Consider the following 27,574-nt stretch of genomic DNA (forward strand, 5'->3'; position numbering starts at 1 on the left):
CTTAACTATGAAATAGGGGTGACTCACTCTGGGGTGCAGCAGAAATCAAATGTAGCTATGGACACAAAGTATTAAAGACTATCCCTGACACACTCTCTCAGCAAATATTCACTGTTATAACTATTTCTTATAACACACGTGTTTTAGTTATTTTTCTCTCATTGCTGAGACAAAATACCCAACACTCAAAGTTAAAGGAGGGAAGGTTTATTCAGCTCACAGTTTGTAGAGGTTTTAGTCCATAATCAGCTGGCTGCAAAGCAGGGTAGCATCATAGAGGAGAACAGTTCATGGTGGACAGAAGGTAGCAAAGCAACAAGGAACTTCAGCAGCATCTTTCTGCCCTTTTTATGTTATCTAGACTACTTAGTGCGAGTAGCACTCACACCCTTAATCCTAGTGCCCTTGAGCCTAGCATTGCACCATGAATCAATTCCAGCATCACACACTCTAGATCCAGCCACTTCTGGAAAACCCCACCTGTGACCACATGAGGCATTGGGGGAATATCTAAACACAAGCCTTAACAACATGATACTAAGAAAAATGGATGAAACTTTTCTTCACATGAATATGTGATAAATTTGAAGTGTTAATGTCATATCCCAGACACTTCTCTGGGATCAGTGCCTATGGGACCAGGGAGTCTAAACTCCATCTCAGCTCCAATTGGTCAACTCTGTGCTCACCATTTCTCAGAAGTAGTGAACAGGCTTACCTTTATTTCACCCTCTGTACCTCTTTCTCACCATCTGTTCCAGGTGCTAATTAGCAGAGTAACAGTGAAGGAAAAAGAGAATAAATATGAAGAAATGTTAAAGGAGAAGCCAGGAGTCTGACTGATCTCAGGCAAAGCAAAAGTTTTGAATCTGTGAGCAGAAACTGTTGGCTCTGTCCAGTCCAGTGCACTTGAGATTTATGCTTTGAGTTCAGTGTTTTCTTGGAGCTTTCCAGGAACTGGTGCACAGCTTTTTGTTAAGCAACTTTTCCATTGCTGAAATCCAGTGTCCAGCACCCACTACTTAAAGCAGGGTAGGTTTAATTTGGCTTATGGTACCAGGAGATTCAGTCCATGGCTGGACAACCCCAAGGCAGAAACATCATGGTGGAAGGGTATGGCAAAGCAAAGCTGCTCAGTCCATAGAAGCCAGGAAATAGAGCGGGGCAACAGTACCACGAAGAGATGAATGACGAGACACAGAGCCCAAAGCCATACCTCCAAGACCCACTCAGACATACCTAGAAGTGTGCTCCACAATCACTGGTGTGGATCCCAAACCCAATCAAATTGACACTTCACCCTAACCACATAGGCTCGAACACACAGATCCATATAGTACTGTACTTTTCTATTATTACAAACCTGGGCGGAACTATGAAGTGTTACAGAGATGTTAGTGATTCTGTTTGAAGGCTTCTGGAAATTAGTTTCATCGTCACCACCAGGTTTCAGCTCAGATGGACATTAGGGAGAGATCATCTTCCCTTGTTGTCTGCACCCCTCTGGAGCAACTGTGTCCACACTCTGAATTGGTAATGTTGGGTGAGATGCAGTCTTCCTTTTTTCTAGAATAAGACAACTATACTTAGCCAGTAGTTGTGACCATAAGACAAAGTTCTCTTCAGTGAAATATTGGTATAGATGATCACATCACTTCCAAGAGGGGGTGTGGAGAGGGCAGCTGGGCCTCCACAGGCTCCTTTCCTTCCAGCTGCTGGCCACACATAACTGCAGGCCCAGAAAACAGGTGTCTGAATCACCATGTGGAGGAAATCTGTCCAATAACCAAACACTCATGCTGGGCTGCTTTATCGGTTAATTTTCCCCACTGCTGGGACAAGGTAAAATAGCCGAATCTTACAATTTAAAGGGGGAAAGGGTTATTTTGGTTCATGGTCTCAGAGACTTCAGTCCTTAGCCAGCTGGTTTCATGGCACAAACATCATGGTGAGAGGGTGTGGCAGAAAAAAGATGTTCAACTTAATAACATCTTGGAAACAGAGATGAGGGCAGAGTCTAGTGTGGCAGTGGTCAAGGACCGGAGATAATCTCCAAGGTCACACCTCCATGACCCAGACACACCCAGAAGTGTGCTTTACTTACTTCCTAGGCATCTCTCAAGCCAACCAAGTGGATAATCAAGACTAACTGTCATAACTCTCATGTGGATGACAAAATTCTGTTGTGCTTGAACCATTGGTATAGTGGTGGTTTAGCATATCCTAACACATTGCCTTAACATTTTACTTTTAGAAATGCAGTCATTAGATTGTGGCTTTCCCACCTTTGTTTACTCTTTTCATAAAAGACCAATATGTCTGGGTGATATAAAATATTACACATTCTTAGTAATTTGTCCTTAGAAAATCCCCTCAGAGATTTACTGAAAATAGCAAGGTACAGGTGAAGGAAAGGACAGATGAGGAATACGAAGTAGGAATCTGAAAAAGAGAAAAGAAATGACCAGGACTGTGAAAGCCCAGTGCTCCCAGCTTTCATGAAGCAGCTCTGAGTAACATGTTAAAGTGGAGAAGACCAGAGCCATCTTCTCTGCATTTTGAGGATGGATTTTCTGGTTTCTCTCTTGGCCCAGCTGGGGAAACGGTACCAGAGGGAGTCTGCTGCTCCATGGGGCATGCTAAAAGGAGTTCGCTGTGGGATAGGCACCTGCTTGATGCCATCGAAAGCACACACTGCCCTTTCCCTTCCAGGGCTCAGCAGATCTCCTGTACCTATAGCTGGGCTTCCCAGGAGGGAAGGGACCCCACACCTGGTACTCAAGTTCAAGGTCACTGTGGTTGGAGGACCCTGCTAGATGAAGCGGTGACTAATACTGTTTTGGAGCTTTGACCAATTGGATTCTGTTTCTTATGCTGATGTTATGTGATTTCTTTCCCAGACCCAAACAGTCATTTAAAAAAACTACTTCAATTCAGCACAGCAGCATTTCTTAAGTATCTAGTGTGTGCTGCCATTGACCTCTCCACAGCTCTTGGCTCTTGGTTCAAATTGGCTTCTAACACAAAACCCTGGAGTCAGCACTAAACTTTGGTTCTCTGCACACAGTCTGGGCCCACTATTGAGGAACTGAGGCCAGAACAACAAGGCCTCTATCATCGGTTTCCATTCATCACAGGGGTCAGTTTGTTTCAGGGAGAGCTCGAGTACCAGATCCTTCCCTGACAGAGAAGAGGACAGGCCTTAGGCTCTCTTTCTCCATCCATTCCTGAGCCAACTAGGAAGGCAAGGAGCACTTACTGTGCTGTTGTCTCGGGGCTGAGCTCTGATTTTCAAAATCCTCAGGGCCAACTGTCTTCATTTGGATGACCATAAATTCCATCCTTTCATTCAAAAAGAAGGAAACGTTCTGTGGAGGACAGCTGGGATGGCTCCCCTGAAAGAAGACAATTTGTCTGCATTTTGGTTAACCCTTTCCCTACTTCTGTGTACTGACATGTACAGAGCGGGCTAGGAAAATACTCTACCCCCTCAACTGGGTCTAGCCCAGGCGCTGATGTGTGGCCTTTGAAGCAGTGGCTCCCTACTATTAAGCATGGGCTAGGCCAAAATGAGCACTGTCAGTCAGGACTGAGTCTTGAGAAAGAGGCCATGACATCTCAGGAGAGAAGGGCCAGACATCAAACCTGAAGCAGCCCACCCAAAACACAAGGTACTTCCTCTAACTGTGCTATGCAGATTCCTCCACACTTGCAAGCTACCTGTTACCAGAATCCAGTACTCTTTCTGCTCACCTCTCTCTGCATATTGCAGAGGTGCTCTTGTGCCTCCTACCAGCCCAACTCACAGCACTCACGTACTCCTGCCATTCTCACAGTCACTGGATCCTGAGCCACTTCCCTCTTCACGAATTAATAGAACCCGGGTTTGGCCTTGGGTCATGGCCTTTGTTCTGGTTAGCCCTTGTTCTGACTGGACTTAGGACCCCTGGGCTCCCGCAACTCCAGATATGTCTCTGTCTCTTTATTCTTGCCATGGGTTGTACTGCAAGCGGTACACTGGGATTTACTTGTGAGAATTCCAATAATTTTTCCCTGGGATTACAAACATAAACTCTTCCGGACCGAGATGGGGTCCAGACAGGCTCCCTATACATATTAAGGCCTTGGTCAACCACTATAAAAGAAGCATCTGTGAGCACTGAGAAGAGTGATTCACCAATCATTTCCTTCCATTCGCAGGGACAAGTTCAGACACAGATGCAGATGGAGTTGGGAGAAGACGGCGATGAGATGGGGGTGCTGGAGCCGAAGGCGGGGGAGTGGAGACGAGGTGGGTGGAGCTGGGGGTGACGGAGATGACATCGGGGAGGGAGAGGTGAAGAGGGCGAGGACTGTGTTTCAGGACACAGTGTATATCTAGCTAAGGTCCCTTCCATTCAGGCTGGGAGAAGGGCTCTCATGTTTATGGTCAAGGGGAACTTCACGTTACAGAGATACAGGAGGAGCAAGAGGAGGTGCGCAGGTCCTGGGGAGTGGGCGCAGGCAGAAACCCGGCGGCAGGCAGCGTCCTCTCAGAATGGCGTTTAGCTCAGCGGCAAAAGCGCCTGCCTGGCAAGCGCAAGGTCGTGAGTTCGGTTCCCAGTACCGGAGCAAAACCAAAAAAAAAAAAAAAAAAAAAAAAAAAAAAAAAAAGGGCGTTTCACACCAGAGCTCCACAGGCTGCTGCGGGCGCGTCTGGACCTGGCTGGACGTCACACCACGGCCGGCAGAGCGGACCCAAGAGAGGACATAGACGGTCAGTGCCCATGACTACCTGCCTGACTCCTGGGCGCCCCCGGGTGTCCGGAGGAGAAATCTCCAAGGCTTGGAGTCAGCCAAGGGCTTTTCTTCCTTCTTCCTCCCTCCCTCCTTTCCTCTTTCCTCCTCCCTCCCGCTCTCCCTTCACCCTTCCTTCCCTCCTTCTTCTCTCCTCTCTTTCCCCTCGCTCTTTCTAGAAATAATCTGTGCACTGCCTCGCAGCTCTGTGCTCCACTCTGGGGTATGGGGCAACAGCACAGCGCGGTGTCTGAGTGAGAGAAGTGAAATCTAGCTGGGAAAACAAACAAAAATAAATCGACTCCGTGAGAGGTTGCCGAAGCAGAGCTACACAACACTGAGAAGAGCAGAGAGAAAGGCCCGGGGTGTGTCCGTGCGCGCTGCGTGGGGCGTGCATGTGCTTGTGTTGTGTGTGTGCGTGTGCAGTGTGTCTGGTGTGCATGTGTGGCGCGTGCGTGTGCTGTGCGCAGCGTGGACGTGGTGAGGGGTGAGCGGATCGGTGCTGCTCCCCAGGCCGGGTGTGGGCTCGCCAGCCCGTCCATCCTGAGGCCAGCGGCCTGTCGGGTTGGGTTGCTGTTGCACCGCGGAGGTCGCCGCGTGAATGCAGCTGTGTGGGACAGTCGCAGCGTGCGACAGGCAGCGAAAGCGCTGGGGTCCAGTCCAGGGTTGCATCCGCTCTCCCAGGAGAGCCAGGCCTGGGAGCGCCCAGCGCGCCCCGCAGGGAGCCCCAGGGCCTGCCGTGACCGCCCTCCCCAAGCGGATGGCTGGGCACCTGCTGCCCTCTAGTGGCCGATTAGGCGAAGTCCCGAACGGGCAGTCAGCTTCAGCCTCCTGAGTTTTGAGATTACGGATTACAGGGCGCCACCCCCCGCTGCCTCTCGTGATCTTTTTAGATAGTCGATAAATTCATATTTTTCTACGGAGTCTGTCAAAAAACGTATACACCCTTCAGCAGTTCACTATACTAGTAAATGCCTGGAGGCTAATGGTCACCACTTTGAGCACCTCTTGTAACTATAGATACCAAAGGAAACTTGTATTAATTTCATGCTATCTCAATAAAGTTAGTATTAAAATATTTATGCAAGTTTTTCTTTACTTGAAGTATACATTTTTGTGCAGACTCTGTATTTATTTTTAAATTTAGCTTACAATATTTCTTCAGCATTCTTAATAGGGCTTACACATTTCTTATTAAATTTCTAAGGCATTTAATCTCTATTGTAAATTGTGTGTATTATTTCTTCCACTTTTATTTTTAATTTGGAGATTTGTGCGTGTTTCTGTGTTAAAGAGTTATACATTTTCTAGGCTTGATTTGAAGGGTGACCAAACTGTTGGCAGTGTATGTTTTCAGATGACTCCTTCAGGTTTTCCTGGTTCTTAAATGTATCATTTGCACATTAACAATGTTTTCTTCTTCTTGCCTCACATTTATGCTTTCTTTGTTTTTTCCATTGGCCAGTGCTTCCTCATCAACACTAGGTAATTATGGAAATCACAGTCTTTCATGTCTTAGAGTTTTAAAATAAGCATATTCTCATGTTTGTTATGAAGCAAGATGAATTTTGGAATGAGGGATGGTGTCCGTCCTTAGAGCTCTTCATTTAGTGAAAAATAAATCCAGGTATAAGGCAAAGAGTCACTTCCTGTAAAACACAAGTTTTGGTTTAAACAAAAATCATTGATGAACTATATCCTAAAAGTAAATTCTTATTGTATATGAGTGACGAGCAAATGGATTCTCTCTTTTTTGCATATGTATGCATTTGTTCTCTTTTTATGCTTTCTAAAACAAAACAGAACAACTTATCTAATGAGTATTTTAAGTTTGACTTTGTTTTGCGGTCCTGCTGGGTTTAGTATTATTGGCCTTATCTGGGTACTAAAAGTTTCATGGAATCCGTTCGTGACAGTACCAAGAGCTGGCACTTTCTGGTGGGCTTTAATCTTATGTTGCTTTCTCAATTCCTTCCAGGATTATTAGATTTCACTATTTATCCGGGCAAAGTTTAGTAATTTCCATTTTTAAAAAATCATCTCTTTTTTTCAAGTTTCTACATCTACTTACCTGAGATTAGGTCATATTTTCTTATAGTTATTTTCTCTATCTTGCTCTCTTTTTATCTTTGAATATTTTTACTTTCTTTTTTACCTCTTGATTGTTAGTGGGAATTATGTTATTATTTCAAAAGGTAGGCCTTTATAGTTTTAGTTTTACATTTGTCTTAGTTACTTTTCTCTCATTACTGAGACAGAAGTCCCAATGCCCGAAATTAAGAAAGGAAAGGTTTATTCAGCTCACAGTTTGTGGAAGTTTCAGTCCATACTTGGCTGGCTCCAAGGCATGGTGGCACATGGCAGAAGGCAACCGTTCATGGTGGCAGAAAACAGCAAAAGCAACAAGAGAAAAAAGGGAGGAGTGGCAAGCCTCTCTCCCTCCCTTTATATTGTATGCAAACTATCCACCCCAGGGCACATGTAGCACTCACACCCATAATCCCAGCACTGGAGTATGGATCAATTAAAAACTCTAGGAGCCTGCCCCATGATGATATGAGGTTTTGGAGTGCCATACAAACACAACCATAACACCAGTTTTCTTCTTAAATAATGAACTAATTCTTGAATGCTTCCATAGGTCTCTATTATGTAACATGTGGCATGGTGTTATGGTTTGTATCTAAATATCCCCTCCAAGACTCATGTGGTCATAGGCGAGGCTTTTTGGAGGTGGCTGGTATGTGATGCTGGGATTAAGGGTGTGTAATTACTAAATTAGTCCACTGATTGGCCTAGCATAGTTCTGGGTGTAGAAAATGGCAAGGCCCAGCCCAGGTGTGGGTGGCACCACCCCAAATCCCGGTAGCCTAGCAGGGATAAAAGGGAGAGGTAGGCTTGCAGCAGCTGCTGCTGCTTGCTATTTACTGTCTTCTTCCTGCTTGCCCTGTACTGTTTTTCCACTATGATGCCACTCTGCCATCCACCCTGCCTTTGAACCAGCTGACTATGGACTGAAATCTCTACAAACTGTCAGCTGAAATAAGCTTCCTTCCTTTAACTTGTGGGTGTTGGGTATTTTGTATCATTGAGAAAAGTAACTAAGACACTCTCCTAACTGCCATAGTCCCTGCCCCTTGTTTTCTTTGCCCAGATTATTCATGTATTATTTTCTTGGCTGGACTCCCTGGACAGATAAGGTATGACCCAAGCTTCAGGCTTTTAGTTTTCCCCTGATCTCTGCTCATATCCCCTGGCTTCTAGTATGTTTAATGTTTAGATTTTTTGAAGCCAGACCTTGGAAGGATTGAGAAGTGCCACACTGAGGCACTCTATGTAAAAGCGGGAGGGAAGGCATCGATTAGAGCGAAAGCCAAGATTGGAGGCTAATTCTGCTTTTCCCTTTCAGTTCTTCAAAGGTTGAAAAAAGAAAGAATGGGGAACATTAGCATCATGGGCTGAGCAAGGTTACAGAAGATGTGAAAGGGGCCATCTTAGTCCACTGGGCCAGTGAAACGCATTTGTCCAAGGTATGAAAGAGAAAAGGAAGGGAAATAATTATTTCATTTATGGACAGCGGGGAAGAGGTGCATGGATTTCTATTTGAATGTGCAATGGGGAGCTCTGCTAAGAAACACAGGTTTTGCTGGTATGCGAAGCTGACCCCACCAATGGCAGGTTGCATTTCTGAATTCTGCACTATTTCTGATTTCTTCCTTCATTCTTTTGGCTCTTTCAACATATGTGTAAGTTTCTCATTATTTACATTAAATCCTTTCCTGCTATGATGCCTGGGGGCTTTGGGGAACAAAATATAGTTGTTATGGGCTAAATTGTGTGCTCCCAAATTCATATATTGAAACCCTAGTGCCCTTTAACTCAGAAAGTGGCTATATTTAGAGACAGGTTATTTAGAGGTAAGCTAAAATGAGCCCATGAGGGTGGGTCCTAATCCAGTTTGACTGGTGGCCTTATATGAAGAGCAAATTTGAGCATGCAGACCCTCCAGGATGTTTGTACACACAGGAAAGACCAAGAAAGACACAGTAGGAATCTGGCCATTTACAAGATTAGCCAGAGAGAGGCCAAGAGGAAACCAACCCCCAGCACCTTGACCTTGGACACTGGCTCATAGAACAGTAAGTATATAAATTCATACTGCTTAAGCCATACAGTCTGTGGTATTTTGTGGTGGCAGCCTTTGGCACTGAACAACGACCGAAACACGAGCTGGGCTGGTGGAACTGTAGCCCTCCAAATAGTCCCTCTGACTCTTTGGAATGCAAGTACCATTCAGGTGATTCCCTTAGGTTCACATATTTGTGAATTCCTTGAAAAAATTCACACAGTCCTCATCCAGAAGTTGAGGTAATACAAGTGCTACATAAATTCTCTATCTTGGTATAAGGGCTAGTTCTTCATCAATATCCAGAAAAATGGGCACAAAGTGCATTGGTGACATTGTGCTCCAGTTGTTTCTGTACATGTGTGAGGGAAGCTGTTGCTCATGCCACTTCCAGCCAGCCTGGCCCTGCCCAGCTTGGTGCTGGCACAGATCAACCACTCAACCACCTTCCTTCCTTCCTTCCTTCCTTCCTTCCTTCCTTCCTTCCTTCCTTCCTTCCTTCTCTTTCCTCTCCTTATTCTTCTTCCTCTTCCTCCTCCTCCTTCTTCTACTTCTCTCAAAACCAACTATGAAACCAGAACTGAGTTACAAGGATCTACCGCAAGAGAGACCCAGAGGAATCTTCCCTCAGAATGGGCAGAGAATAAAAGGACTTATATTGACAATGCCCGTGTGAAGTAGTTTAGCTATTAACCAGATTTTCTAACCGAAATCCGCAAGTTAGTCCTTCAAAACCTACTCTGAGCTTACTCCTTCCCCAAGAAGTGGACAGTCACCAATATGGGCCCATAGCACAGTCACTAACAACACATCAGCTACTGTGGCACTTCTAGATCAGAGAAATGACAAACAGATCAGCGTGCATCTGGCATGGTGACACCCATCTGAGCTGAGTGCTACTGGCCCTTCCCAATAAGGAAATTGTCTTCCAGGGTGAACTTTCACAAAACTACCCAAGAAGTACTGACACAACTGGGCTGATCCCAATCTAGTTCTTCCTCTAAATTCACATGTACAACCGTTCATTCATAGTCCTTCAGTGAAACGTTTCAAGGACTTGTCAAGTAGACATCTCCAGTGAGCAATTCCACTGAATTGACTGAATTCCTCCAAACATCCCCGTCAAACATCTCTATCTACTGTCCATAAGTGGTTCCTACCCTTTTGGCACGAAGGGCCAGTTTTGTGGAAGACAGTTTTCCTTGGGAGGTGTGTGTACGCAGAGGGGTGGTGGTGGTGGAATGATTCAAAGAAACACGTTTCCCAAGCTAGATCGGGGTGAACCTATGGTGTGAGTGCGTGGCGGGCACACAGAGGCCCCAGCAGCACCCCAGCAGTGAGCACTGGGTAACAGCGCAGGGAGGGGCCATGTGCATGCTGGGAAAGGAGCAGGCGCCAGATGGGGATGTCCTAATGTTTGAGTGCTCTGTCTCTAAAAGGTTTGCCATCACTGACCTAGACCCTCAGTTTTGCTGCTGCTGATCTGACAGGATGTGGAGCTCAGACGGGATGTGATTATGGCGAGGGGATGTAAAGCTTTGCTTGCTTAGTCAGTGCTTGCTTCTGCTGCGCAGCCCGGTTTCTATAACACGTAAAGCTACTCTTATGCGGGGTTTACAGACCATGGAGGTAATTTAAAGCCAGAAAGGACTGTCATTTTTCTAGAAAGTCCAAGTAGGGTCAAACAGGAATGTTCTGATTTGCTTGCAGGAGTTAGGAATGAAATTTTATTTTCCTTCTCAGATTTTTGTAAAAAAAATTTCTTAAAATGTTCTACTGTTACAGTGAGATGAAGTTGTAGTGCGTATTTACTGGCTAGGTTCATGCTAAGAATTCACTCCTGGTTTTCATCACATGAGATACCAGAAACCATACTCAACTGAAGAAAGGAGAGTGGTTTTTAAAGGGAAGTTGTAACTGAAGGTAACAACTTTCAATTTCTTTTCCTTTATGCATAATAAAAGCAAGCAGATCTTTATCCATGCGGACATAAACTGAATGACTACAAGCAATCTAATTTCACAGTCAAGTCTGTGTGACGTGTTTCTCTGTAATTTGTACCTCTTTATGACTAACACAAGTGTTTTCTGAGTTGTGCATAATCTTTCTTTGGTCTGGAGGGACCCTGCGCCCGACTTTGAAATATATTTCCGTAAAAGGGCGTATAAATCACTGAAGTTCACTTTTTAACACGAGGTTTGCACAAAAAATACTTAAATATGAGAAGACAAGGTACCTTCTCTGATTCTTTAATCTGTTTCTTCGAATTCCAGGCAAAGCAAGCCTAAAGATCCCATGAGTAGAAAGCACAATCTATTAAACAAAAAAGTAGGGCGATGGTCACATACATACTCCCGCTTAGGAAAATTAATTTTGACTTTTATCTTTGAAAAATCGAGCATAATTGATATTTTATTTTCAGAAGATCTTGCTAACCAACCAAAGAGATAAAAATAGGTCCAGGTAGCCTCCTAGTCCATGATAGATAATATTTAAATAAAACCTACTCAATTTCTAAACACTTTCTATACTTTTTACTGCAAAAACAATTATAGTAGCATTGAAGAGATTTTTCAAAAAAAAAAACCCAAACACTCCAAAACTACTGATTTCAGTTTTGCATATTTCTGCCTTATCTTTATGTAGGTTAATATATTCATTTAGTTTCCAATTGTAAAGAGAAAAAATTGTCAAGAGACTGTAAAGAGAAAAACTCTAGAGCTAAACGCTGTTGCCATACACAAGTATCTTGCGACAGCCCTGGCGGCAGGGGAGAGACCCGAGGTAGTCCAGGCCTGTGGTCTTGCTGTGCTGCTCATGCCTGTCAGTATCTACCCCAAGCTCCCAAGTTACCATTTTTTCATTTATTAGTGATCCTAAGACTCAAAACATACCCTGGTTCTCCTCTGCTGCGTAACTATAACAGTAAAAGAGGGCAGAAGCAGGCTCTATCCTAGTGCCTAATGCAATGCTGGGGTATTTAGTCACTAAGCAAAAACAAAAAGGGAAAACTGATGTCCTTCTGTTGGCTACAAATCTGTCTCACCTCTTTAATAATCTCTTATGCTCCTGAGAGCACAGATTTGTGATAAAGAAAAAAATCACGATTGCCACATTTAACACTTGTACATTTTATTGAATTAAATCAGCCATTGTACAACATTGCAGCTATGTATTGTTAGTGTTGTATTTTTTCCATTAACTAATACATGCCCTCATAGAATATATTCAATTAGTGTTATCACCATGGGAACAAGATGCTGATTCATCAACTGAAAATTCACTTCTTCTCACAGTATTCAAGTTTTTGATAACACAGCAAAAATCAAAAATCAAAGGAAGGTGAATAACCATTATGTTGTTACACAGACATCATCTGCACTGCAAAGTACACAACAGAAATGCTTGTCTCGGGCTCCAAATGGAGGTTGGGACAGAAGGACCTCGGTGTGTGTCACAAAGGTCCACACGGGCCTCTCTCCTTTTGGCTGCCAAAGAACGCTCTATTTCCTATCCAACTGCCAAAAAGTGCTAGCATTTGAGGACTAGGAGATTTGGCTTACGAGAAACCTCCCTCCCAGAACATTTTTTCTCTTGGCAATGTTACTTTAAATTGTTTGTCGATTGGTTTTTGACATTCGGAGCAATGAGTCATTTTTTGCACAACAGGAAAAGACCAGATAGAATTGGAAAAAGTTCAATCCCTGGAGGATAGACTCTTTTTTTTTTTTTTTTTTTTTCTAATTCATCTTCTTGAATATACTTTTCTTTAACAAATAACTGGTTCAAAATGTATACTGTTTATATGAATATATTTGTGAATATATATAATATATGTTAAAATGCTACACAGCTTCGACCACTAGAGATATAAGAAATAGGACGTGGAAATCACTCAGATTGTTCCAGTCCCTTCTTTGAAACAAACAAACAGAAAAGTGCACAAAAGCACTTAAGAGTTTCCAAGGGAGTTGGATTTCAAATAAATAAACCAAAACTTTTAACCAAAACCAAACTTTCAAAGGATTTCTCAACCTTGTCTGCAAGCAGAAAAACAGATCTAGCTGGAGGGTGAAAAGTTTTCACTCAGGGCAAAAAGAATGAAAACCATTGCTGTGATGGGAAGAGGGGTTTGGACTGTGGTTTTAATTTTTAAAGGCTACATGCAGGTACTGGAGAAGATATAAAGATGGGGGGTATAAAAACAAAAGAAACCACTCTGACAGGGTGAAAGAATTCAACCTTTTTTTTTTTTGTAGTGGGTAAATCTTGTTTCCAATGAATTTATCTACAGTGCAGTGGCCGGAAGAAAATACCACCAGTAAGACAGCGTGGCTTGCTAAAGCAGCGAGGGAAACTGGAAAACTACAGTAGTTATAACTTTTAAAATACCCTGCCAACATGTCCAAAATTGAAAAGACCTGAAGATGCTAGAATGCCACAGGAGTAGCTTCTTGCAACTAAATACCTCATTGTCTCAATCTGTTTGCCTTCTGCTCCCTTCTCCCCGTCCCCAGAGAGAGTCCTAGATGAGGGCTGGCCAGCACCAGCAGTAGCTTCGTAGCGAGTTCTTCAGGATTATTGATTCCTCTTTAAACAAGAGCAATGGCAACTCTGGAAGTCCTAAGGATGTGGTAGTTCCGCAGTGCTTCTTTCGCATAGAACTGTGTTGTTTAATCGTTTGATTGTGTTAGCAATATCTTTATTAACCACTGTTCAGCAATTTCTAGAGAATGTTTATTCCGTGGTGCCTGGCGTGGTTGTGGTAGGCAGTGGTTTTGATTTGAACATGTCGTCCATCTGAGCATTTCAGCTATATACATTGTACATGGATATCCTGAGGAAGGAATCCTCTGGGTCGTCACTGAAAGAGGTCTGCAGGTGAAGTTCTTCCAATCAACGCATTTCCAAGGAGCTTGAGCAGAAGCAAACAACAGAGGGGGCCAGTTCCCAGGATCCCATAGACACACCAAGGAGCAGATACAGCATCCACAACACAGGATGCTATCTTTGGTCACAAATTAGCTTATCTTTAGAGAGAATGGGGACAACAAAATGCTGTATATTTGCTAACAGTAGAAATATCAGGGGATCCCATCAGTTGGGCCAGTGAGATCACTCCTCTAAGGAAATGGGAAGTTGCACACTGGCAACGGGCGTGGGATGGGCAGCCCCTCATGTGGCCTCTCTCTTCAAGTCCTCCTGGTGGAAATGCTGGAGGAGTTGCTGGAGGTCACGCTGGAGGTCATCCTGGCCTAGTGCTTCTGGCACATCCTCCAGGTGCTCCAGCTCAACACGTTTCCCATGCCGGTCCTTCACCACAGCCCTCTTCTGTGTCCTGGCTTTACTCATTGTTGTCCTAGAAGAGAGTGGACGGGGAGAATTATGAACAGGCAGAATTATGTTTTCTTGACTGCTAAATAACAGCCTCTTGGGGTGAGGTTAACTGTGACTTTAAAGTCCTTCCTGTCTTGCTTCTAGATTTTCTACCCCAAGCTAACAATACAATAGCCACAGCATCTTTCCGTCTCTTTCTTATGATTACCATGACTGAACTAGCTCATGACACTGTGAGAGTGTATTCTGGAGCTGGGTGTGGTGGCACATGCTTGTATGGCCAGCACGCTGGGAGGGTGAGGCAGGAGGACTGCAAGTCTGAGCCCAGCCAGGGCAATTTAGTGAATCAGTGAGACTATCTCAAAATAAAAAATGCCTGAGGATATAGCTCAGCGCAAAGGCCCTGGTTCAATCTTCAGTACTTCCCCCCACAAAATGTATGTTGGAACAAGGAATATTTTTTAAAAATCTTTAAGAAATGTTTCAAATAAGTAAAACCACACTTTAATATGTTTCTCTCAAAAGAACCTGCATAAGCATTCATGTCTTGATCTACAAAACCCTGATTTACCCTGAAAGAGTGATTCCACCAGCCCCTTTCAACAGTGAAGAGAAAGTTTTTAATTTAATTTACTCAAAGCCACTTTAGCTGCCCACTTAATCCTTTGAGTCCTCTCCTGACCCAAACTTCCCGGAGTGATGCTCTGAGAGAACTTCTCTAGGAGACACGATCTCTATAAAGTGAAATACTATTCTACCATAGATAAGAAAGTGATGATGCCCAAGAGGCTCCTAAAGCTTCATCTGGATGGTGAGGAGGAAAAGGAAACAGAAGAAGAGCCCTGAGAGACAAATGCATCCTTTGTATTCTAGGGCTTTCCACACTTTGCTCATTCTGGGGATCCTGCCTGCCCTTTGAATCAGACTGGTGATTCCCTGAGAAAAGATGCTGTAACTTTACTGATTAGTTTTTGTTTTTGGAGACAGGAGTTCAGGTCAGACTTGAACTCACTATGTAGTCCAGGTTGGCCCTAAACTCATGGTGATCCTCCTGCCTCAGCCTCTTGCACACTGGGATTACAGGCGTGCACCACCACACCTGGCAAGATGCTCTCACTTACTGCTATATTTCACACTATTAATTTCCTGTAGCCCTACTTAAAAATGATCATATCCTAGTTTGTGCACTCTTAGTTCTTCTCACTATCTACTTGTAAATATAATTATTTATTCCACAAACATTTGATGAATGTATTGTATTTGCCAGGCACAATTATCACAACAAATGAGGAAACTCAATCTTATGAGAATGTAAGCAATATCATCTACATAAAAATGCAGCATGCAGTGGTGCCAAGAATCTGAGAGAGACCGTAAGCACAGTGTCCTGCATCTTCCCTGAAACTGGGGTGGGACAGGACCAGTGTCTGGAGCTTGGCCCAGCATTTCTTTTATGGATTCCTAGCGTCCAGAAGCTAGAAGCTCTGCCTACCGCCCAGCACCTCTAAGCTCTCGCTAAGGTCATCCCAAGTCTTACAGAAAGGGCTTGCGTCAATCTGAGGGCTCCCAGCTTTGGGTCCTTCTCCCCTCTCTCCTGTTCTCCCACTCTTCCTCCATATAACATGAACTACTTTGCATTTGAAGGTGAATTAACTTTGTCCCTCTCAGTGAAATGGTTAAATATGATTGCAGTGGTGGAATTCAGGTTACATTTCTCTACCTGTGCAGCACTCATTATTTTTCTCCTAACAAGGCAGATGTCTATTTCTGCCAAGAGCTAGGAGAAGCCTTATAGCACTGGTGTCAGGGGACTGGCCTCCAACATAGGGCACTTCTTGTATTTTCTGCAGGTGTACAAAGTGGCATTGAAAAATACAATGCATATTTAAATTTCAAAAATGTAATACAGTGTAACACACGCTGCCATTAAGCTCCCTCAGAATATTCCTCCTCATTTCAGACGCAGTCTGTTGTTCTTGCCAGTTTCTGAAGCAGTTCTGGAAGCCCTCTTTCCTGAGTGGCGTTAGTTGCATTGTCATGGCTGCCTTGATGTCCTGAATTGATTCTGAACATTTCCCTTCGATAGACATTGTGACTTCAGAGAAGAACCAGAAGCTGCACAATGTTAGATCCAGTGAATAAGGTAAACGAGCACACACCGCCATGTTCTCACAAGCCCGTGTTTCTGTTGGATGGCGCGTGGCAGCAGCATTCACAGAATTTTTGATCACACCTCACAGAGACACTCACGAAAGAGAATTTCCAGAACTGCTTCGGAAAGTGGTATGAATTATGGGATAAGTGTGTTTGAAGTGAGGGGGAGTATATTGAGGGGAAATAAGAGTGATGTGTCTTTTCCAGGAATAATTTTTAAAATTTAAATATTCACCATACATTTTGATCACCCCTTGTATGCAGATGGGTGCTTATGGATGTGAAGATGTACATGACAAAATGCCTTTGGGGATGCATAAGTTTCAGCGTGGCACATCACAGAGTTCCCAGACAGACTGGTTGTGGGAACTCCAACTGTCTATATTCCCAGCTTCAAATTCAATAGCTGTAACAAGGAACTTCACATTAATTGGTCTCCAAATTTATTTTACTCCGAATTGATCCTGTGATGTGAGGGCACACAGGGGTTGTGTGCACAGTTTTTCACCTGAAAAACTAGAAATAAGACTTAAAAGCTCAGAATAGAGAAAGCACTTTACATTCAATTCATGTCACATTTTTAAAGTTCTAAGACAGCAATTATACTCTTAAATCCCTAGCTGCTGCTGTTTTTCACATTTGATTAGAGGGTGAAATGTGACAGAACCTGTAATTTTGCTGTCTTAATTATTATGTTCCAGAGGCTTAAAGTAGCCAGTAGAATACATAAATGCCAATCTTTTTCTTCTTTTCAATGAGGGGAAAACCACAATAGTAACTTGGATTCCCATTGTGTCTTTTCACCAAGAAGCTAAGAACATCTTATGGAATTGCTAGAAGACCAGAGGAAAGCAGACCTTGGGCATGATCCCTACTGGCATCTCAAACCATGACAGAGGCAGGGGCAGTTCAAAGCACCTCGCTGCCTGCCCTCTTCTGTATGGAGAAAAAGAGCTGCCTCCTGCTTCCCACTTTTTTTTTATGCTTTCTTATTTTATTAAAGCTCCTGGCTTCGTAATCCCTGTGTACATTGGGGTCCCTGGGCATCAAAACCGTGCTCATGCTACTTGCCACTCACATGCAGTCATGAAACAGCTCGTGAGAAACGAAAAGCATGTACCACACAAAGGAATGATTTTGGAGGGAGTTGAATGTAGCTGGTCACAAAGTTAATTCATGAGCAACAGATCAGATTCCCCCTTCCCTGCTCTTTCAATTTGCCAACACCGTGGGTCTCCAGCTGGTGGGCTTCCCCTGTACTAGGGACTTGGGAAGACTGTGTGGGCTGTCATTTCACTGTCATTGTGCCTTAGCATTCCTTAGGACAGTGCAGGTATGACACACCAACAAAGCTACCACCGGATGCAAACCTTATGGTACAGGGCAGTTAGCAGTTTCTGAGGGGTTTTACATGTGTCAGGGCTCTGTCTTTCTGTTCTTAGAATAGCAAACATTTTATGGTGTTAGTTGGCAGCGCATCACCCCATGCTACCCCAAACCTTTTAATTACGGATCCATCCTCTTTCAGGATTTCCTTCTCTACTAAACTGGGGAGGTGGACTTTCATGTGGCTACCTGTGTAACTTAAAGCCTGAGGTAAGAAAAAAAGAAAAGATAACACTCATCACAATCCACAGACTTCAAAGCAACCTACCACTTTACTAATTCAGAGCCAAACTGAGAAGGTATCTGTGAAAAGATAAATAAAAAGAACTCCCTGTAGCAGATGTGGGTATTGAGTTATATTAACAAGTCCCTTAAAATTTCCCACTTGCAAGGGAGATTGCTTATATTACTTTACTAAGCTGCTAACTGACATCCACACCAACTGACTTTTAAGTTCCTCGGTTGTAGTGTACTCCTTCCTATCCTGGGCTCTCTAATGCTAAATACATTGACTGGGAATAAGAACAAATCAGGTCCAGTGGACAGCTCAGAGAATTCACCTTCTAAACATTCAAGGCTGCTAACTGTCGAGAGTGAAGGACTGAAAGTATTCAAATAGGATTCGCTTGTAATATCCAAGTACATTCATATATAATCTCAATATATGTTGTGAGTCTAGTAGAGGGTACACCTATGGCATTTGACTCTGAAATGTTCCAGTGGCAAAAAACTATTTTGCAGGTGTTCACACATGTCTGTTCCCAAAACTCTTGGGAACCGAGGGGGTGCAGAATTTAGATTTTAGAAATAGACTGGATATCCTAACATCCCAGAGAAGGTGGAAACCACACCCTGTAATCAAACTCAATTCATATCAGACAGGAAAACATACGTAATTTCACTTGAAGTAAGACAAGAAGACTTCATCCCAGTTCATATAAAATTTCTGTCAAGTTCCATGCCAGTTTATGCCAAGCCAAATTAGCTTAGAAAATTTGTTGTGGTTTTTAGAATTTTAGGATTCTAGAACCATAGTAGGGGTCTGTAAATATGCTATTATGAGCCCATTTCTGAGTTGTTGAGAACCAGAACTTAATAACTGCACATCACTTTAAAATATACAAATATAGCAAACATGGAAATTTTTAAACTATCATGGCAATATTGATAGGATCAGCTAGGCAGGATAATTTATACCATCTTTATTTTTTCTCATATTAATTGGGAGCACAGAACACTTCTGGGACTTTTAAATAAGATGTAGGATCATGTCCTGACTCCAGAGATTCTGATCTTAACTCAGCAGAAGTGAATCCTGATTGTGTGGATATTTAAAGGCACTTAGGGTGACACAAACCAACACCACAGTTTGAGGAAACATTATTTCACCGTATAGACACTTCTATAAATTTGTATATGAAATGACACAATGACAAATGATTTTCAAACTCAAAAGCAAATATAAAATACAAGTCAAAAGCAAAGAAGACAAAACGATGCTTCTCTACCTCTTCAAAGTCATCTTTGGCTGAAGGAAGGTCAGGGGCTAAACTAGAGTCCCCCAGGTGTTTTTCCATCCTCTCTCCACGGACCATAGTGGTTTTAACAACTTTGCTGACTCTACGGCCTTCTACTGGTTCAGCCTGAAATTGTGAGGCACTGGACAGAATGCTGGGTTCAGACAGAGTTACCTAATAGATGAACGACACACAATGTAGTTTCTGACGGCCAAAATGTAACAGATGCTGAACTTTTCTATGCTAAAAAAACGATTACAATATTATCTAGTGGACTTCAAAAAAACAATATTTTGGAGCAATGAAGCAGAGTTACAATAAAATACAAGTAATCAATTAGTGGTGTCTATTTAATGCATAGATCTCTACAGCACCTAATCAACCAGTCACTTGAATAAAAATCTATCAGTCATTTTGTAAACACTGACATCCCAGGGCAGTGTACACCGGGTGATCTGTGGCTGAACTCTTTTTCCATGTGTAAATGGTTTCATTTGCAGTATGAAGGCAAAGTTAATCCCAAAGGAGGGACTCAAAAGGCTATGAGAAATTGGAAAGTAGATTTCTAGAGGATCTAGTGTCTTTAAAAATAAGATTTTGAGTCTGTAAGTGAATACAAAATAGCGAGAATTTCACAAATTATATTTTTAAAAAGCAAGCATGTTCCTGAAACTGGGAAATAAAATAGAAAGAAATAAAACTACGAGTCAAAGAGTTTCTGGGTCCTGACTTCAGGGACCCCCAGAGGCAGTGGTCTGAGCATCAGGTACTGCTCTAATGACTTCAGAGCTTGGTGTTCCAACCAGGCGGAAGCACCAAAATCTCTTCCTAACATACACCCACCCAGCAAGTGGGATTTTATTCCTTAAAAATTTGACTTTTGGATTTTTGCTGTGGTCAAGCATCTATTAAACAGAAAATGGTGAGGATAATGGCTATGACGTTTCCTGATGGTTATTTTCAAATTACACAAAATTATGAAAATACAAACAAATGGGTAACTATGAACAGACTACAAGGCCCATGGGAACACAGTCTCTTCCAACTTGCTAAGTTCTCTTCTGAAGTAAGAAGACATGGAGGTTGGGCAGCCTCACCTCTGACTGTTTGGTGTCACTCTTCAACACGACGCGCTTTATCACTTTGGAATAACCATCTCCCTCCTCGATGGTCACAGGCTCCTGTGGCATTCCTTGCATCGTAATCTCTTCTTTCTCTGTGCCATCAGAGGCCACGTACCGCCTAATGATTTTCCTAGTAACCTGAAACACATTCATGTATGCATGCAGGTATTACGTTGTTGAGTCACAATACACGGATACTGATTCATTTCAAACATGAAGTTGGAAAGCAGCCATGAAAGGAGACACCAGACAGTACCTTCTTCACCACGGTGTGTCCATGCTCATCCACATATTCTTCTTCAGTGACACTTTCTGGGGGTATATCAGGCATGTCATCTCCCTAAACAGTTGGGACAAAAGGGTCACATCAGGACTTGGCACCAATTCTAGGAATTACTCCCAAGTGCTTATCATGGAGGAATGTTAGGAAAACCAAAGGCAATGTGGAGAGGCACTGTTGAGATGCAAAATCCTGTCAAGTAGTCTAATAAAAGGAAGCAGGTGGTGGTAACATGCATAGGAGAAGGTGGCCAAAAATTAGGTAAGATTAAAACAAACCAACAAACAAGGAAAACAGATAAGCAAAGGTGAGTTAGGTGGAACTTATAAAGCCAATCCTCTTCTTGCTTATTGGTACCGTCTTGGTTGTAGGCTGCAACCGCCATTACCACCACATCTCTTTATAAACAAAAGAGGAAAGTTAAGGGATTTGCTTCCTAGTGGCCATGCACTGCCTCAGGAGCATGCCAAGCCCTTACTGCCCCAGGTCAGTCACTCTCTGAAGGTAGGAGGACAGAGCTGTCCCTAGCGTGCAGTAATTCAGCAGCTGGTACCTGGATGATCACTCGCCGGCGGACAACCCTGGTGGTTACCATCGCCTCCTCATCGGAGCTGGCCTCCAGCTCCCCTAATTCCTCTGTTAGCTCCTAAGGAAGCATGGAAGCATGATTCTGTTTAACATGCTAAGGAAGAACTTCTCTACTGCTTCTAGCTTTAGCATACATTGTGTTCTCAAAGTTCTATTCATGAAAGCTCTGGAGGAAACATCAGTGGGGCTGAAAATAAGGGTGTGGTGGTCTGAAACTTCAACAAGAATTCAGTTGTTTGGTTCAATGAATGAAAAAAATATACAATTCTGAAAGATATCAGAGAACCTGTCAAAATTCATCCAAAGAAATGGCTTGTTCACACAAACTCCTAGTACTCAAATTTCTAATAAGTAAGTGAATGTAAATACAGCAAAATGTGTAGATGTGGGCTGTTAACATTATTGTTCAGGCTTGGAATTTTAATGCATCTGCACAGGAATATCTCATACCTGTCACAGAACTTTATACAGGAGATCAAAATTCCCTGTCAATATTGCATAGTCAGTAGTACATCTCCTGAGCATCAAAAAAAGGAGGCCATGAATAATATTAGCCTCATTTTGCAGAGAAGTTGAAAGGTGAAAACAAGGGCTGGGATTTGGCTCAGTGGCACAAATACCTGCCTGGCAAGCACAAGGTCCTGAGTTCGATTCCCGGTACCAAAAAAAAAAAAAAAAGAAAAAGAAAAAGAAAAAGAAAAAGAAAGGTGAAAACAACCAGATTCAATAGGTTTGGCCTAAATCCAGACATGAGTCTAAGAACACAATTTTAGATTATAACACGTCTCAGGAATCACATATACACAATCACTTTCTCCTCATGGAATGATATTTCTTAAAAAGAGAAAGGCTAAGTTCAAGTTAATTTACCTAACATATTTTGAAATACACAGTTTGCACATAGTTCTACATTCCCCTTTGTTAAAGAAAGACATCTAACTCTAAACTGAATTATACTTTAAATCGAGAACCTACTGCCTAGAAATAGGGTCAGCAACAAAAGTAATTGAAATTGGATGCCTCAGTTAAGTTCACAAGAAGCTAAGGGTCAAATGTAGAGCTGATGAGAGATTACTGGAAGTTCATCAAGAATAAGCACAACAGGGCCGGGGATATAGCTCAGTGGCATAAGTGCCTGCCTGGCAAGTGCAAGGTCATGAGTTCGATTCCTAGTACCAAAAAAAAAAAAAAGAATAAGCACAATAGGCCTATATTAAATATGTAGAATATAGAATGACATCAAAACATTTATATGCAAAGAACAGGTTAATATATATACTAATTTATATATATACACACACACACACACACACACTAATTTTAAGTCTGTATTTTACTCAGCCTGTGGATTCTTGGGCTAAATTTGGCAACTTTCCAGCCCAGACAGCAAGTATGAATCATTTTTGCTAGTATTCATTTAAGTCAAGAATTTGAGATAAATAATTCTGTGGAAAGACAAACTTGGAATAAGAATTCATTCATGGGATGAATTCACTCTTTAAGGTAACTGCCAAAATCAGGACACAGTTCTCATCTGCCTGAATCTTTCTGAATTTGGTTGTGATTTTAGAGAAATGCTGGTAGCAGATGTTACCCTCATAGTAAATAGAAGCAAAAGTAGATCTTACCCCTAAGGATGCATTGTATTACTTCTGTCCCCCAAAATATTCTGATTCTTTCATATAACAAATCTATTACTACTAAACTTTGTATTAATGTTTTTTATAAATACCTTTAAATACAAATACAAAATGCTTTTGAACTCTGTTACTTTTTAAAAAGGAAAATAATGCCTACTTCAATTTATACTAAGTCTAATTCGAACAGATCCCATCCATCTTTCTATATGAGAATAATCTGGGGAGTATTTAAAGTGCTGAGTTTTGCACCCTCTCTATCCTTTGAGGTTCCCTCTGATTTTCAAGTTTTGAAGAAGGATCAAGCTCCTCAATTAATCCTGAGGTATGTTAACTACATGGACCAACTGTTTGTTTAAATACATTTCTTAAAATGGTCCAACCTCTCTTTATTTATTTATTTATGAATTTTTAAATTTATTTATGTATTTATTTATTGTCTTTTTGAGACAGGGTCTTGCTGTGCAGTTCAGGCTGGCCTTGAGCTTACTTTGTAGCCCATGCTAGCCTTGAACTCACAACAATCCTCCTGCCTCAGCCTCCCGAGTGCTGGGATTACAGGCATGTGCCATACCTTTAAAATGCTCTTAGTGATGCAATCTGTAATGCAATCTCATGTCACTGTCAGGCATTTGGTAATTTTGAAATAGCAATAAGGTTAGGCATAATGGTCCTTTTACACTTTATTGCTAAATAAAATAAATATGAAGAAATCTAATTTGGAAATTATCCTTCCTCCAGGGAGGAAGGTTTGTTGAGGAGGGAGCCCCACCAGATAGCCACTGTTTATGAACTCCTCAGAGACCTACAAGGTGGGTATTTAAATCTAAACACATTTATTATAGCAAAATACACAGTGTCTTTGGTGCTGCCTTAAAATCCTCCCCGTCACTTTGAACACACTTATCCAGTCCTTCTTGCCACTTCCTGAAGCAGTCCTGGAAGTCCTTTTCATGACAGTCTTTAGCTGCATTGTTGTGGCTGCCTCGATGTCCTGAACTGATTCAGAATGGTGACCTTTCAGGGTCATTTTAACTTTAGGGAAGCATCACAGTCACACAGCACTGGATCCAGTGAATAAAGTCAGTGAAGAGCCATGGTAATTTTTTTTACAAGCCTACTGTTATGGTTGATACATAGCGTCAACTTGAGAAATCTAGAAGTCTAACTAAACAATTCAGCAGTTCTACATCCTGGGGTGAAAAGGACATGCCCTTCCTGCTCTAGGATGTTGTTCATTGTGTCAACTTGAGAAGTTTAGAAGGGATTCATTATTAATTAATTAGAAGGGATTAACTGTGTGACTCAGCAGGGAGCCAGGGTTCTTATTTTGTATTCATCCTGAGCCTGTGCAAGAGGGGGTGGATAGCAACATACAATATAAAGGAGGAAAAGAGGCTTGCTTTTCCCCCTTTTTGCTCTTGCTGCTTTTGTAGTCTTTTGCCACCTTGAAGTGTTGCCCTTGTGCCCTGCCACCCTGCCTTGGAGCCAGCTGATTATACACTGAAACCTCCACAAACTGTGAGCTAAATAAACCTTCCCTTCCTTAACTTTGGGCGTTGGGTATTTTGTCTCAGCAATGAGAGGTAAGTAATCAAGACACCTGCCTTTCCATTGAATGGTACTCAACAATGGCATTTATCATTGCTTTGACCATGTAAAGACACTCACAGGAGCTGGGGATTTAGCTCAGCGGCAAAGCGCCTGCCTGGCAAGTGCAAGGTCGTGAGTTCGGTTCCTGGTACCGGAGAAAAACCAAAAAAAAAAAAAAAAAAAAAAAAAAAAAAAAAAAAAAAAAAGACACTCACAAAAGAGCACTCCCAGAACTGCTTCAGAAAGTGACAAGAACAGGGTAAGTATCAAAGTCAGGGGGAATATTTTTGAAGGGGATTAATAAAATGTGTCCTCTATTGTAATAAATTTTTGAGGCTGGATGTGGTGGTGCACACGTGTAACCCCAGCACTCAGGAGGCTGAGGAAAGAATATTGCTGCAAGTTTGAGGCCAGCTGGGGCTACAACGTGAGCTCAAGGCCAGCCTGAACTGCATAGCAAGACCCTGTCTCAAAAAGACAAAAAAAAAATGTGGGCAGGAAACAAGAGAGGCAGGAAAATCTCACCTTTTCAAAAGCTGCATCTCTGTCGAGTCCCTCAAAGGTGTGTGGCTGGTCCTCCCCCGACTCCACAATCACCAGGCTGGTTTTCCGAGGGGAACTCTCCTCCTTGGGCTCTGGGGGCTCTTCAGGTTCCTGCACAATGGGGGAGCCTCCCCGTTCGCTGGACACTGGGGTCTGGAGGTCCAGCCTGTCCTCCTCAGCAGGGGTCCTGATCTCCTCGGGGGTCTTGCTGGGAGAGCCTGGTGCTGCTGTGGCCTTCTGAGCCTCTGTCCTTTCTGTACCCGGGGTTGTCACACTAGAACAGAAAAGCCAAATTATACTTCATGGGCATTTGCATTTTTCCTGCTCTAGCAGGGAACTGGAAGGAAGATGAAGTTCATCATCACAATTTATGGTACTTATAGTTCAAATTAGCCAATGGGGAGACTGGAAAAATGTAACAGTGATACATAGTACAGCATTACAGCTCATTGGTGGGGCGTTGTATTAACTGTAATGTCTTCTAAAGATGGAAATTATCCTAAAATGGATTAGTTTCCAAACTTGTACAAAGCACTTAAGCTATTTTGTGTTTTCTTTAATAACTCTACCTAATATATTGAGGATTTGGGGAGTTTTACATAACAAAGATTTATAGACAGTGCTTTTGAACTAAGAATTAAAATTTGGCAGAGTTAAATAAATCCCTGCATGAATGTAGTAATCACAATTGTAAATGTAAAGAGATTTTCACAGTACCTCTGGAAAACCATTATTTAATAGAGGGGTCTGTTACAGTGAAATTTTTTATTGATATAGCTTGGAGTTGCTCCAATGCAACTTGCATAATCTGAATTCCTAAGTAAGGAATTCTTTGCCTTTTCAGCTCTTTCTTTTTAACTGTAATTTTCTGTTAGAGCGTTGATATTAAACACCTAAAGGGCCTTTCTGATAGCACTTTCTTTGCTTCTCATCTTTTGCTTTTTCTTTCTTTTGCTTCTTTTTTCTGCTCTCCCTGAAGCCCACAGATAGATATGGACAGGGTGGCTCCGGTGAAGAGATCGTGTCAGTGCCCATTTCAGCCTCTTCTCAGGGTCCAGTGACCACAGAACAAAGCTCACTTGACGGCCAAGGAGATGCTGAAGTGCAATCTCATTCCTGCTATTCTCAGATTTCAGAGTTAGGGACACCTTTGCCTGTCTCGTGATCTGTTTTTCTTCTGGACAACCAGTGTAATTGAAGCAACTCTTTCTCCTTTGCTCCCAGAAAACCTAGAGCAAGTAAATGTCTCTTTACTCTCAGTCTAACCCCATCCCACTCCATTTTAATGCCTTTTTGTCCTGCAGGTATAATTTTGTTGGGTTTCTATTTTCACAGCCGGCTACCTGGTAGCTTTGTTGGAATATACTGGGCCACCACACCTACACCATCGCTGTTTCTACTCCAAACCAGCTATAGATCAATGAATATTTGAAGCATTTGCACTGAAATGAGTATCTGAAGACACAGAGAGCAAAGAAGGTACAGCAATCCTAACATTGTGTTGTCTACGGGAAATTTCACAGTTCCAACAATGGATCTGCAGGCATATTTTGACCTTTACTTTATGCAGTGAGTAAAGTACATAATTATCAGAACTGTAGATGGGTAAGTGGAGACTCAAAGCATCTAAGGACTGTCCAGGGTCACAGGACTGAGGATCACTGGCCTGGACCACATGACACTGTCACCATCACATCTCTCAATGTATTACAGGAAATGCACCACGCTCTTTTCCCCTGTAGCTGTCATTTGCTATAGGTGGGGTCATTTTTAGGTTATTTAAAACTGGCCTTGCCGGTATGTGCTTGGCCCTCTGGGCTGCTTCCTGGGAATCACATTTGGAACTCACAAGTATTCCTGCTGATCATCAAGCAGGTCCTGCGTTTTCCCTGAGAAATCTTGTTGAACTTGCTCCTGGTGCATCTGGGGAGAAAGTGCCGCTGCGGAGCTGTCTCCCTCAGTTTTGGGGATACAGTCCTGGAAAGTGGAGTAACCCACAGAAATGTCTTCCTCGGAGACGATGGGAGGGTGATCGGCAGCCTCGCCCTCTTTGGAAGCCACTTGCTCCTCCTGCTGCTGCTTGTGCTGCGTGGTGCACAGCTCCTCCTGCAGTACTGAGAACCCTATGGGAGGACAGCGACTTCAATTGAGTTTTCAATGGAAGCTCACCTATGTCACATGCATGTTTAGTAAGTAACTGTCCTGTGCCATGTCCTGAGATGGGCCCATGGGTTAGAAATATGAAGACACCACACTTCCCTTCAGGATGCTGGTCCCTGAGATAGGAGGAGACAGTTCAGATGCAGGATGATGGGGCTGCAGGCACCTGAGAGTGGACTTGGGACATCATCCCCAGCATTTAAGAATTTGGAAAGGAACTACACAGGGTGCAATGTCTCAGGAGACCTAAAGATAGCTAGGCACCTCCTGTGATGGCCATGGTATCACATACAATCAAGAATACTAATGAATACCTAAGAAATTCTGAATAATTACTGCACGCCTTGTGAGTA

The 27,574-nt window shown here is 42.7% G+C and overlaps 1 protein-coding gene and 2 long non-coding RNA genes across 6 annotated transcripts in view; 2 read left to right on the forward strand and 1 right to left on the reverse strand.

Moving 5' to 3' along the window:
- The first annotated feature begins 4,678 nt into the window (after positions 1-4,678).
- On the forward strand, positions 4,679-17,886 carry LOC106149926. The gene is made up of 3 exons (XR_001236408.1): positions 4,679-4,756; positions 8,186-8,306; positions 16,326-17,886. It is a non-coding gene; the product is annotated as an uncharacterized LOC106149926 (long non-coding RNA).
- Positions 12,014-27,574, reverse strand: part of Ank2 (ankyrin 2, neuronal) — a 313,838-nt gene continuing 298,277 nt past the window's right edge. For 2 of the 3 annotated variants that reach the window (XM_005397083.2, XM_005397085.2), the window contains 7 exons: positions 26,911-27,184; positions 25,044-25,335; positions 20,677-20,760; positions 20,394-20,558; positions 19,288-19,470; positions 17,893-17,984; positions 12,014-14,261 (listed from right to left, as the gene is read on the reverse strand). In XM_005397083.2, the coding sequence (XP_005397140.1) occupies positions 14,078-14,261; positions 17,893-17,984; positions 19,288-19,470; positions 20,394-20,558; positions 20,677-20,760; positions 25,044-25,335; positions 26,911-27,184 (1,274 nt within the window). In that variant the 3' untranslated portion in view covers positions 12,014-14,077. Of the gene's footprint in view, positions 14,262-17,892; positions 17,985-19,287; positions 19,471-20,393; positions 20,559-20,676; positions 20,761-21,253; positions 21,347-25,043; positions 25,336-26,910; positions 27,185-27,574 lie in introns of all 3 variants that reach the window. The other variant, XM_013520726.1, reaches the window with a different exon arrangement.
- Positions 17,921-26,903, forward strand: LOC106149925. Of its 2 annotated transcripts, none has more exons than XR_001236407.1 (3): positions 17,921-17,989; positions 23,667-23,737; positions 26,397-26,903. It is a non-coding gene; the product is annotated as an uncharacterized LOC106149925 (long non-coding RNA). The 2 variants fall into 2 exon arrangements; XR_001236406.1 differs by lacking the exon at positions 17,921-17,989 and adding an exon at positions 22,488-23,250.

This window comes from Chinchilla lanigera, unplaced genomic scaffold (genome assembly GCF_000276665.1).
Source record: "Chinchilla lanigera isolate Chin_1 unplaced genomic scaffold, ChiLan1.0 scaffold00056, whole genome shotgun sequence".
Taxonomy (NCBI): Eukaryota; Metazoa; Chordata; class Mammalia; order Rodentia; family Chinchillidae; genus Chinchilla; species Chinchilla lanigera.